Raw genomic sequence first — 13,972 nt, forward strand, 5'->3', positions numbered from 1 at the left:
AGGAAAAACGCACCTGAAAATCCCAAGAATTTTTATCACGAGCATTAACTCCCCAGGACTTCCCTCCCGGAGAAATATAAACCAGATCCAATTTGTTTTCTTTCCGTCATTAAAACCTGAGCAGGGCATTCTGGGAGACCCTCTGGCTTCGAGCAGAGCCTCTGACAGATACTGTTGTAATCCCCAATCCTCCTACCCCAAGAAGAAAGAGCAAGGTCTCATTAGAAAAAACAAACAAAAAAAAAAACAACCCCAAAACAAGTGGTCTTTATTTCTTAAAAAAAAAAGAAAAGAAAAGAAAAGAAAGAAAAACCCACAACGTTTGATGAAAGAAACTACAAAAAATAATTAGAGTCCACCAGGAAATTAAAAAAAAAAAAAAAAAGTGCCGGTTTTTGTTCACGGAAAAGCTTTGTTTGTGAGATGAAATCTCTTCACCGCTACCATGCTTCTTACCATCCGAACTTTGCAGAAACACGGAGACCAAACGTGGCTTCAGTTAAGAAAGGTGTTGAGGGGAACACTTCGCTCCGGGAATGTCACTTTAGCGGCGGCCAAAGCCAGTCCCCATTTCTAAATACCTGCACTTAATGAGAATCTGCAAAGATTTACGGCCGTAACAAACACAGCACCTCTTGACTGTGCCTTTCAAACCAGCCTGGCAACTTTGATATTTTCTGTTGAGAAGGGAGGACTAATCCGAGTAAGAACTCGGGAAAAGGAACAAGAAGTTTTATTCCCATAATTTGATTGATTCCTTCCTACCTTGAACACTCCCGAGAGAAAAAGCAAATGTTTTTTTTTTTGTTGTTTTTTTTTTCCCCTGTCTGGACTCAAATTTCTCTCCCTAATCTTTTACAAGCAGGCAACAACCATAAACACAAATTACTTACAAGGATCCATATAGACCAATCATGCTAGCGGGGTTCTAAAAATCTGGACGCCTCAACAGATTGGAGAAGAGGTCGAGATAAAAACCAGAAACTCAAAGGTGAATTGAACAAGGACTCCGTTCAAATCAATGCTTTCATTCACTGTTCCTGGAGGAGAAGAAAATAATGCTATCGCTTGTTCCAGTCTCTGAAAAAAAATGTTAGGGTTTTTGGGTTTTTTTTTTTTTTTTTTTTTTTTGGTCCCTGGTGCAAATTCTCCAAAATTAAATTTATGCAACTCAGAGTGTGCAACTGTTTTCCCAGTTGTAGTCTCCAGACTCGTACCCTGGCGATTAGAAGTTCTGTTTGGCTTAACCTTGGGTAAGCCTCCTCAGTCTCTTCATATGCAGAAGACACTTCTCTAAGTTACCTTTTAATTCCAACATCCTTGACAATTTATGAGTCTTTCTGACTAGAACCAAAGAAAGTTCAAATCCAGAGCCCCACTCGAGGCGGGAATTACCTGACCACAATAAGTAAAGGGCTTGGCACGACTCCTGACCGACTTGGCAAGAAATCAATTAGAGGAAAGCGATTAATGACAATAATAATGGAAATAGACAGAATAGTGTGTAGAGATAACAAATGGGCCATGTCCTCATTGGGAGTACAAATATATCTAGAGAATTTTTAAAAGTGTCATCAATCAAAAAGTGTAGCTACAGAAAACGGTGAGAAAGATGGACCCAGAGAATGACTCAGCCACAGTCAGGGGGGATTGTGGGGGCCTCCCGCAGTCAACAGAGAGCATGGGTTGTTGACAATAGCAGCCAAGGGGCCCGCCCACCGGGGCCCGCCCACCCACTCACCCCCACCCCACCCCAATTCCAGGAGCAGCACGCCACTGTCTAATTATATTTCTGATAATATTTGGGTTTCCTTCTGTAGCTATTTAGAAGGAAGAATCATACTCATTTGGACCAATTACTAGTTGAATGTTTTTATGGTCGCTGTTCTATTTTAATGGATGGGGGAGGGGGAGAGAGAAAATTCAATGGAATGGTCCAGGATTTCTAATATGCTCAGTAGGATGAGTTCTGGGATCAGATTACTCCTTGAAAAAAAAAAAAAAAGAATTCCTCAAAATAAAGGAGTTGGCTTTAATTCTTCTATCATCTAGGCCAATGAGCTCACAAGGATAGTTCTTAACTACTTTAAAATTTTTACTTTTTAACCGTATGTGGATATGTTGCTTTGTCTTTTAACTGAAGGTTCAAATCTGGTCAAGTCACTCTGTCACATGGGACAGGCTTCCAATCCCTGTCGTCGCTGAGCCGCTGAAGGCTTGCTGTTCAGGTGGGAGCCACACATGGGCGCTTCTGTCTGATACTGTAACATAATATAAGATCCTCGTGGTGAAGCAAGGGCATGCTGGAGGGAGGTGGATGGACCTGGTCCAGCACCAGCTCGACGACGGATGTGGCCACGTGACCTTGGGCACGTTGTCTTGCCTTTGTGAGCCTCTGTTTCCTGATCTGCAATCCGCCCTACCTAATAGTATTATCAATAATATAGTAATGAAACAGCCGGACTATGTGCAGCAGCCCACGTAGCATCACCCAGCACACGGCGAGGGCTCAACAGATGTAGCCATTGCCACACATCTACAACAATAGGCAGGTCATCCAGAGAAAAGACCAGTAAGGAAACAATGGGCTTGAACTATCCTTTGGACCAGATTGAACGGACACAGAACAACCCAGCCAGTGGCGGCAGAAGGTACATGCCTCTTGCATGCACACACAGAGCGTTCTCCAGGACAGATCACATGTTCGGCCACAAAACAAGCCCTAGCAAACTGAGGATAGAAATCACATCACGTGTCTTCTCCAGCCACAATAGTCTAAAACTGGAAATAAGTAACGAGAAGAAAAATGAAAAATCCACTCACAGGTAGCGATGGAACAATCCGCTCCTGAACAAGTCAAGGAAGAAATCAAAGAGGGAAATAAAACAGAAAAGAACTGGAGACACGGCCTACGGAGATACCGCACATCAAAATCAAAGCTCAGCGGCGTACAGCGAGAGCCGTTCACTCGGGGACGCTCGTGGCGACAGATGTCTGTTAAGGGGGAAAAGAGAGATCTCTAAACGACCGAACGGGACCCTTTAAGAAACCAGGAAAAGAAAACAAACAAACAAAAAACCTAGGCCCAAAGTTAGCAGAAGGAAGGAAATAAGAAGAAAACAGTGGAAATGAATGAAACAGAGACTAAAATGATTTTTTTTTTAAATCAAATTTTCCTTGCAAGGTTCAAATCTTGGGCTATTTAAAAAAAACGGTTCAGGCCCTGGCCGGTTGGCTCAGAGGTAGAGCGTCGGCCTGGCGTGCGGGGGACCCGGGTTCGATTCCCGGCCAGGGCACATAGGAGAAGCGCCCATTTGCTTCTCCACCCCGCCCCCCTCCTTCCTCTCTGTCTCTCTCTTCCCCTCCCGCAGCCAAGGCTCCATTGGAGCAAAGATGGCCCGGGCGCTGGGGATGGCTCCTTGGCCTCTGCCCCAGGCGCTAGAGTGGCTCTGGTCGCGGCAGAGCGTCGCCCCCTGGTGGGCATGAGCGCCCCTGGTGGGTGTGCTGGGTGGATCCCAGTCAGGCGCATGCGGGAGTCTGTCTGACTGTCTCTCCCCGTTTCCAGCTTCAGAAAAATACAAAATAAAAAAAATAAATAATAATAATAATTCCATTTACTAAAACAGCATTATTATTTACACTCCTTAAAGACCACATGCAATTTAAAAAAAAAAAAAAACGGTTCAAAATGCATGAAGAAAGGTGTATACCAACCAAACCACCACACCAAACACACCAAACAGCAGCCTGAGAAGGGGAACTGGGCTCAGCCTCAGAAGTGAATGCTGTCTGCACGAGCACCCACAGCCTGTGTCTGCGTGAGACAGGGTTGTGAGACAGACCCGATGAGGACGAGCGAATCAATGATTAACAACAAATCCTGTTACATTTCCCTGAGTCTTAAGATGTGGCCGGAGCGCTGTCTGTCTTGCTTAAGCAAAACTGTAATGTGGATAAAACTATTTTTATCATCATTAAAAATATCAAAGGAAATGCTTCGAGTCGGGTTTTCAGGACTCCACCGGAGCAGACTCTCAGCGGCACAACCGCGTGTTTAGAAACAGAAGCAGAAAACGCCAGCGTGCCACCCAGCAGGCTGTGGGGCCTGGAAGACTGGCATCCCGGGCTGGGCGGTGCCCACGGCAGGAAGGGCCACCCAGGAGGCCCAGGTGCTGGTGCTGCGGGCGCCGGATGGGACACTTCCCTCTGTCTTCTGCCCTGATCGCTCCAGACCTGCTTTGCTCCGCTGCTGGTCTCCTGAACCAGAGCATCCAGCCAAGGGCAAGCAGGTCAAGGTGAAGGAAGCAGACAGAATCTGGAAGCTGGCCCAGGAAACTGGACTGCATTGTTCACCGAGCCTCAGGGAACATCTCCAGCAGCCCTGAACCCCTCTCCGCCCCGTAACCAGCCTCTTGACCCCTAACAACTGCTCCTCCTCTGTTTGTAGCAAAACAACAACAACACGCCAGACGCCCGTGTCGGATTCTTCTTTGACCCCTGCTTCGGTTCTCCGTCCTCTCGGAAACCGGTCATCGGCCTCAGTGTCTGCTTCCCGGCACAAGAGGGGATTCGGTCAGGGGTGGGCCACTGCGTACACCTTCTCCACACTGGCCAGGGAGAGAAGGAAGACAAAACGATCTCTGTTCTGGTTTCAGAGACGAGAGAGTAGCAGGGGGGCCAGGAGCCAATTTTATTATGAAATCGGCATGTCTGGAAGCAACAGGTGCTGGTTGACCGAGCAAGAGAAGCTGGCAGTCTGGGGTTGGGGCCAAAGGGGAGGGGAGGGGAGTGGGGGAGGGGAGGCCAGGGGGGGGAGGGGAGGGAGGGGAGGGATCGGAGGAGAAACACGGAATAAAAGGGAGTTGGCGCAGAATATTCAGCGTGCATCTGTATCCCTTGGTGCTGTTATGCATCTCTTCCCATCTTTGTTGATGGAGCTGTTTTACTTTTTGTTTTAGCATCATTTTAGATGTTAAACTCGTAAAAAAAATAAATACAGTAGAGAGGAGTCTCATAGGCACCTGTGCCCTGATTCTCCTAAGGCGATTTATCTTCCACGACTCCGACACAACGGATGAAATCGAGAAATTAATCTCAGTATCATACGATTGACTAGACCAGTGGTCCCCAACCTTTTTTTGGGCCACGGAGTGGTTTAGTGTCAGAAAATATTTTCACGGACCGGCCTTTAGGGTGGGACGGATAAATGTATCACGTGACCGAGACAAGCGTCAAGAGTGAGTCTTAGACGGATATAATAACAGAGGGAATCTGGTCATTTTTTAAAAATAAAACATCATTCAGACTTAAATATAAATAAAACGGAAATAATGTAAGCTATTTATTCTTTCTCTGTGGACCGGTACCAAATGGCCCACGGACCAGTACCAGTCCATGGCCCGGGGGTTGGGGACCACTGCACTAGATGACACATACTGCTCACAGTTCTCCACTTTTTCCCGTGAAGGGACCCCTTTTCTCTTCCAGGACCCAGTCCAGAGCACCACACTCGATGTACTCATTTAGTGACGAGTCTCATCTGTCTCTTCCCACTTTGGATGGTTTCTATCAGTCTTACTCTGTTTTTCATGGTCTTGACATTGTTCAAGAATGCTGGTCGGGGGGTTTTGTAGATGACCCCCCCATGCCGGTCGGTGGGTTGGTCTAATGTTTTCTCATGATTGGAGGGCAGTTGTGGATTTGGCGAGAGACTTCCCTACAGGTGAAGTGTCCTCCTCACTGCCCGGCCCCAGGGGTACATCACACAACAGGCAATGCTAACCGTGCCACGTGGTGGAGGTGGCCTGCCATGTTTCTCCACGGTGACATCCCCATTTTCCCTCCCCCCCAGCCTGACTTTGGCCCTGACCACCCACCGCCCCTCATTCCCATCTACAGCCCCGGGAGGGTCTCTCCCTATATAGAACTGCCCCCCGCCCCGCCCCGGGAGCCAGGTCTGCGACACCGTCTCTCGGGTACACCGAGGGTTAAGCAGACTGCTGTGGGCCGCCTGTCAGGGACCCTGGGACCCTCCTCCAGCGCGTGAACAACACAGGGGAGGACCACGCTGCCAGTTGAAATAAAATCATCTGGAAGCATTTTCATTTTGAAGCTGGCTTTCAGAAACGGAGGCAAAGCACACTAACACAACTAATCTGGGGCATATGGGCATTCCTTTCAGTCCTGTGCATTTCTAATATAAATCTCCTAATCATTTATATCTTGTTTTTCAGATTTATTGTGAAGGCAGGTCTCTTTTATTCCTCTCCAAAGAATTAACTCCCAACCTAAGAGAAGTGAGTTCAGGCAGAGAGTCAAAGCACAGCTCCGCCACACTGAGCAGATCTTAACTCGCTGTAAGTGCTACCTAACACACACACACACACACACACACTTTTTATGTCAGCTGAAACTGATAATGATGAGGTTTTCCAAGTTTAACCCTTGCTGAGTCTCCCTCCCACTAGATGGCGCTACAGGTCACATTCAAAGTAGGCACCGCTCAAGAATCAGTGAAGAAGTTATTTTTAAAATCTTTTCAAGAATATCACAAGCCTGATGTCAATTACAAAACCTCATTCCTAATGAGCATTTACTTCCCTCTTTCTTTCTACATTTACCGTCATCTGACAACTTCTGAAACATGTCAAATCTGAACTTCTGAAATACTTTCCTCAAGGGTCCACAGGATAACTGTAAACGTTAGAGGCATGAGAGTCATGACCATATGAATAAAGTAAAAAAAAAAATAGAAGTTGCAATCATTCGGGGCAAAAAAAAAGCCCCCAAAAGCTGGGAAGATGCTTCTATTCACTGAACTTGGCATTTCTTCCATTTCTAAGTTCTGATTTCACATAAGTTTATTTATTAACTGTATCACTATCCCCTGCAGAGATCTTTTTTAACTGTTTCAAATTTAAAGTGCCGGCAGGCATTGGTAAAGACACGTCTTATAAATGCAAAGCCTAGATAGAGAACTAAGATTCTACTTAGGTGTGATTTCCTTGTATTGCCTATTGAAGACATAGATTTAATAAGAAACCTCAACTTCCCAAGTGTAGTTCTTCACTTAAGCAGCCACAAATTCTGAAAAGCTTGAAGTCTATCTAATATCATTGGGAAACATGCCTCAGAAAAGGATACTTCTTAGTAACCAAGTTACTATTACTCCGCCGAGGAAAGGCACTAAGTACCTAAAATTCCCAAGTCAGCCCAGCAATCTGACTGATGGTAACAGCCATTTGCAATTGTTCAGACGTGTCCCTTAGAGGTATGAAGCTCTGTGTTGTTGATATCAAGTTGGTTTGTTGGCTCTGTGACTCTTTCCTCCTCCTGATGTGAACAACTGGTCTACGGAGGGTTAGCCCCTGTGGCTTACACCACTCCCCTGACCCCTCCAAAATACGGATGTGGCCCATATCTTTCCTAACCAAACAACAGACTTACAAGACCAAGATTTTAGCCAGAGGGTTTTCTTTTTAAGGGGAGGGCAGAAGATTGCAATATAGTGGAGAACTTTTACTCATAGATGCCTCCGCATTTGACACAAAACATATCTGCTTGTTATAAATCTCACTCTCACGAAGGAATATGCACTCACATGAGGTATTCTGGGGTCAGGCTCTACGTGGTTTGTTTGCTCTTACTGTTTCTAATGCCTGGACTTGGTAGTCCCAAAGCCTGCTCCACACCCTGGATGTCCGGCAGTGGTCAGAAATTCCCTAACCCCTTAAAAACTTTGCTGTTATCAGTTCCACCACCTGTCCCTCCGACTAGGTGCCTGGTCATATGTGCAGAGTGTGTGGGGCGGGAATCCACAGCCACCCGGAACTAAGCCATGTGGCTTGTTTGTCGGGCAGTCTACCAGGATGCTGAGTCCAGCGCTCAGACATTCAGCAAGAGGACGGCACTGTGGCTTATCCAAGGGCCTGCTTTCAACCTCTCAATGGCTGTAGGGCGTCCCATCACCGAGAGCTCCTGGGAACTACGTGTAGCAGAGAAATTATACCCTCTCCCCCTGCAGACATGTGCCCTAGACTCAGGGTCCAAAGCAACACCCTCCTGAGCCCTCTTCCCCTTTGACCTCCCCCCCCCCCACCCCGTCCTAACTCAGCCCGAAGGACAGAGAGACCTCTTTGGACTTCAGTCCATATGACGTAGCATGGGTGGCCAGACTGTGCAGCTCCCTGGGCTCCAATTTCAGGTCCCACCCTTCATGCAGAAGGGACTTGTGGCTCAGGAGGGTGGGAAACTCCACACGGAGGCACTTTACAGCTGCTCCCAGCTGCCACGGAATGCCCATTTCTCCCGACAGGAACCAAAACGCCTCTGTTCGGTCTGCCTCGCTGGTGGACTTGAAAAACAAGGAAAGGATTCTCAGAGGCCAGAAAACTTCAAATTTCGATGACACTGGGGGAGAACTAACTCTTAAATACCAGGCGAAGTAACCTTTGATGTTCCCGAATGCTACGGAGTAAAACTATTTAAGTGATATGAATCTCTACTGAAATTATCCAATCTGATTAAAGAAAACAAACCAAAATATAGGAAATAGACCCCGGCCGGGTAGTTCAGTTGGATAGAGTGTTGTTCTGAAACACCAAGTTTGCAGGTTCGATTCCCGGTCAGGGCACATATAAGAATCAACCAATGAATGCATAAATAAGTGGAACAACAAATCGATGTCTCTTTCTCTCTCATTCTTTCTCTCTCTCTCTCTCTTTCTTGCTCTGTCTCTCCCTTCCTCTCTCTCTCTCAAATCAATAAGTAAATTTAAAAAAAACCATAAGAAATAGATGTGCTAGTATAAAAGATAGGATAATAAATACTATCGTGTCCCAAAATATGAGATTAACTTGTTACAGAAACCAAGCATCTATATCCATACACATATATAAATGTACATATATGTATACACACACGCACACACCCCGTATAAAAATGCACACGTATCTTTAAGTACTTCATGAGCAGGTATGTTCTGTCTCAGGAGAATGGTGCCAATGTACACAAGCAGAATGGGAGGCTCTCTTGTTAAATTCTAACCTCACGTGCACCAGAGGTGTTTGGTCTTGACTTCCGGAAAAAAATCTGAACGTTTAGAAGCCAATGAAATAGTTCTCCCACTTTCCGTTAGGAAGCCACCACACAGACAATGGAGATGGAGACTGTTCATTGCGAAGGATTGCTTTCCCGTGACACGCTCGCCGCAGACATTTGTTGCTCTCGTATCATGTCTGCTAAATTAAGTAATGTGGAATGTTTTCTAAACCCCATCCGGGCGGAGTTTCATACCCGGAAAACGACACGGAGGGACCCTAAACGATCATGCGCACATTTACTGGCGTACTGAAATCTCTTTGTTTCATTTATCTTAGAGTAATATGGGAGCATTTTAAATGACTTAGAAATGTCTCCTTTATAAAATATTTTGAGTAAATTCATTTTCTTTGCCTTTAGGACAAAATTTTTTTCAGACCAAGAAAGGGTGGATCACGCGATTCTGAGGAGGCAGTGTATAAATCATTGTTTTCACCGCATGATAAATTTATGGGAACATCTCAGCAACATGTTTCTAAACTCTTAAAACTCATTCTTCAAAGGATTTTCTCAAACTTCCTGACAGCAACAGATGCCTCCCTCTGTCGGGACAGTAGGGGGCGCCAGCACAACAACCTCGCACGGCAAAGGGGGAGATTTCCTGAGGCCAAGAAACAAGGCTGGACGCTGACCTATGGCTCTCCAATGTCGACGAGCATCTCAGAGACATTAGACAGATTTTCCTCTTCCATAATTCACTTTTGGGTTTTTTGGTCTGTGCTTGTGTGTACACGTGTGTGTACATGTGTGTGTGCACGCAACATGCATGCACACGTGTGTGGTCATGATGTGGGGTAAAAGTCCTGCATTACACATTTTGGGCCCACTCAAGAAGGTCTAACTGAATCCCTTATTCTAAAAGACCGGCTAATTATATACAAGCAGCTACCCTGGCACATAACAGCCGAGTGGCACTCCGTGTGGGAGAATTTTTTTTTTTCCAGGTTAATCTTCATTCTTTCTCACAAACATCCAACTCTAACTTCAGGGCCCAATGAAAGTGAACTGGGGCGAAATTTCATTAAATAATCCAAGCTCCATGGCTTGGAATTTTTTTTTTTAATAAGAGTCTTCCATGTAATTGAATTAAACTTAAATTTATGCATCCAATAAAAAACAAACAAAACACATTGCAAATGGTAAAACAAAGACATGGCTCCAACCCTTAGAAAATTAAATTCACCAAACCGTGAAGTCTACTGTGCAGTTATTTTTGTGACCACCATAAACTGCTTTGGCGAGTTCCTCTGCTGGGGTAAACAAGCCGAGGAAGGTAGACTTCACAGTGTCCCCACAGCACGCACCCCGTTTCCAAGTGAGAGCCTTGTAAATGTTTATAACTCTCTTCTTCATCGTCTCCTTTTTTCTTCTCTCTCTCTGTTTTTTCAGTACTTGTGTGTCTAGTAATCTTGAAGCCTTCCTTCTCTAACACAAGCTCAGAAAGGTCCACGAAAACTAAGACACAGTTCCGCAGATACACTGTGCCCCCAACACTTACTTCTGGAGAGAGGAGCAACCACCCTACTTTGCGGAAAAATAAAGTCTCAGTGGTAAAATGTAAGCAAAGGGTTCCAGCACTACCTAAGTCATCATCGATAATAGCACCCCAGAGCCAAACACTGCCTAAGATATTCCAGGCAGTCCGCTTGAAATGTGTTCACTTATAGGCACCGTACCAGGCCGCATTCAGTGCAAACTGCTACAGATAAGAGTTTTAGGGGGTCTTTAATCACTTCTTTCTTGTGTCCTTGATGGAAAAAACAGAGCTGCCTTTGTGCGAAAAAGAAGGACCTGTTGTTTTCAGATTCAACAGGTCATTTTTATACGAACTTCCCAGAGGATACAACATAAATGACAGGAACACAAGGGAATTTTTTTTTTTTAAGAGGCTGATGATTTTAAATGATATATACTCTCTATTAAGGGGCGGTTGTTTGTTTTTCTTTCCAACAAATGGAAAGTTACCGTTCTAAAGCATTCAGCGTTTGAATTAGACTTTTAGGACCGAATGTTTTCTCACGAGTTGGGTTACTGTAAATTCAGCTCCTGAAATCTATCTGAGGGGGCATGTGACCCCCTCATCTAAGTAAAATGATCAAATCATGTCCATTTCTGTTTTGGGGAGGCAGGGTTGACTTAGTGAGCTCTTCAAATGTATTTAAATTGCTGTTGTAACTTCTATAACATTGTTTCAGTTCGGATGACAAGGAGACTGCACATTTAAAGGATACAACGACAAGTTCTGGCCACATGATTTTTCCTTGTTCTCAAGAGTCAAGAAGGCCAGTATTTTATGGCAAACAAAATCCAGGTGACATTAGGATTTATTAGAGTTTGGCTGATTCTACATATTATTTAAAGTGAGCTGAATTTGAGAAGACTGGTAAATTTAAAATTAAGACCTAAATCAAATGTACTTCCTAAACTCTCTTAGGAGGGATTTCATGTTGTAATTGATGTCTCTATATTACCCCCTTTTCTTCTTCTTTTTTTTTCTTTTTAATATCTACCTCATTTCTAAAGAGAATTGTTTGAAAAGCTTTGGAAAAGTTTCTGCCAGTCCAGAGGAGAGGGAGAAAAATAAAAATAAAAAATAAAAAAAATGTGCTCCCTCTTATAAATATAGATAACACTTTACAAAACTCATTCTTCGCCCCAGACAAAAGTATGGCCAAGAATGCCTCTTTCAGACACAGTGACCCGTGGCTGGCATTTGCTCCAACATCTACTTTCCAGAGACCGAGACTCTCGCTCTTGACACTTGGACAAAGTTTCTGATATCACTTACCACTCAGGACAATGATCTGGCCAAGGGTTAAGGTAAATAAATATCTTGTGGCAAAGACCACATTAACCACAGGGAACTAACTGCCCAGAAGGTAAAGAAGAAATAAAAACAAGCTTTTTTTTGGGAAAGGGATTGACCTTATAATTGATAAACAAGTTCTCACTTAGGAGAGATTTTTTTTTTTCTTTAGCTTAAAACAAGGATCTTCTCACAGAGCAAAATAAAAAGATGAGATTGGCTATTTGGGGGAAAGGGAATCCCTAGCACGAAAGGAAAAAAAAAAAAAAATCACAAAGGCCTAAATTTGCCACCCGTCCACCTGGAAAGCAAGAGTGTATCCAATAACCTGGAGAAAGGCAGGCATGGTGGGGAAGGAGACCCTTCAAGTTAAAGACAACTACGGATGACCCTTGGCCTTCTGCAGGAATTGGGGAGGGGAGGTGAACTGGGGGGGGGGGGGGTCCACGTGGACTCTCTCAAGCCCTTCATCTCCACTCCACCCCCAAACACACCCGCACCAGCTCACCGGTACCAGGCGAGGCCCTTGTCGTAGCTGCGGTCGAAGAAGTGGGGCTCGGCGCCCACGGCGCGCACGTCGGGGTGCACGCGCAGGAACTCGAGCAGCGCGCGCGTGCCGCCCTTCTTCACGCCGATGATGATGGCCTGCGGCAGCTGCTTGCTCCCTTCGTCCAGCAGCAGCGCCAGGGTCCCCGGCGGGGCCTCGACCACGCTGCTCCCGGCCCCGGAGCCCCCGGGTCCACCGGCCAGGCCGGGAGTCTCCTCTTCCCAGGCCGCCTCCTCTCCGCCTTCGTCGTGCCCTGCGGGCCGCCGGCGCCTCCGCCACTGTCGCAGTTGCAAGAGGTGCTTTCTCTGCGCCACCGCGGGCCACACCGCCAGCTCCCTCGGGCCAACGGTCAGGACGCCGCGACCCGGGGCCCCCGCCTCCTCGCCACCGCCCAGCAGCCCCACGACGGGGCCGGACAGGGTCTGGCAGCGCTCCGCCAGACAGTAGAAGACGTAAAGGGACGTGAGCAGCGAGCAGAGCATCAGCAAGAACTTCCGGAAGATTCTGCGGGACAGCGGCTCGGCCGAGGCGGGGTGGGCGCCGGCCGGGCCCGGGGGGGCCATCCTAGCCGGAGGCGACGTCGGGAAGCGGGAGGGCCATGCTAGGCCGGGCCTCCTCCAGGTGCCATGACATCCTCCCGGAGGGCCTGCGCCCTGGACGGAGGCCACATCACCCGTGCGTCCCTGCAGCCGTGCGAGCTGCCCCGGGAGGCAGTGGCCGGGGCTCCCCTGGGGAGCGGGGTCCCTGCCTCCAGTCGAGGGGGCGGGAAGGAGGACGCGGGGCCGTGCTTAAGAAACCATCGTCTTAGACTCGCCGAGTCCTGAGTCCCGTGGTGGGTCTGCGCGCCCCTCTCCTCTGGGACTCCCGGAGGTGGCGAAGGCGTGCGTCCCAGCCCCGGCCCCGGGCGGCCGCTCGGCTCTGGTCTCCGCTCAGCGACCGCGCATCCCTCGCTCCGACCCGGGAGGGCACGCGCCGACGCGGTGCTGTTGAGCTCGGTGCGCTCCAGACAGCGGGGCGCGATAGCGCCTTCCTGCCGCGGCGTCCTGGTTCCCGGGTCCGCCTGGTGGCGTCCTCTCGGCCCTGGCGCGAGGTCCCCCGACCCCGGGAGCCGAGTCCCGCTGCCCGAGCCGGAGCCAGCAGGCCCGCGCCCAGCAGTCCGCCCTCTCGGTTCGCGCCCGGCTGCTGCAAACTGCTCTGGCTCCCTACCTGGGAGCGGCGCGGCGGAGCCGGCTGCGCGGGACCTGTCAGCGGCCGCGGCCCCTGCGCTCGCGCGCACTCCCTCGCCGCCGCCCCGGCCGTCGCCGCTGCCACACGTGGGGCTCCCGGGGCAGCAAACTTGGCGGTGACGTCAACGGCCGGGGCCAGCCCACCTCCCGGACGAGCGGGTGGGATGGAGAGAAGGTGGCGCGGACCCTGCAGCCGCGGCCCAATGACATCGGAGAGGGCGGAGGCGGCCGGGGCGACGCCCCTTTCCCACTCGGCTTTCCCCACCCGGTCCCCGCCGGCAGCCTCGCCCCTTT

General features: G+C 48.2%; 1 protein-coding gene across 1 annotated transcript in view; it reads right to left on the reverse strand.

Moving 5' to 3' along the window:
* HS3ST3A1 (heparan sulfate-glucosamine 3-sulfotransferase 3A1) overlaps positions 1-13,015 on the reverse strand; it is an 85,758-nt gene extending 72,743 nt beyond the window's left edge. Inside the window, exon 1 of the mRNA XM_066364917.1 lies at positions 12,414-13,015. Within this exon, the coding sequence (XP_066221014.1) occupies positions 12,414-13,015 (602 nt within the window). The remainder of the gene's footprint in view (positions 1-12,413) is intronic.
* Positions 13,016-13,972: the final 957 nt, after the last annotated feature.

The sequence above is a fragment of the Saccopteryx leptura genome, chromosome 2 (assembly GCF_036850995.1).
Source record: "Saccopteryx leptura isolate mSacLep1 chromosome 2, mSacLep1_pri_phased_curated, whole genome shotgun sequence".
Classification (NCBI taxonomy): Eukaryota; Metazoa; Chordata; class Mammalia; order Chiroptera; family Emballonuridae; genus Saccopteryx; species Saccopteryx leptura.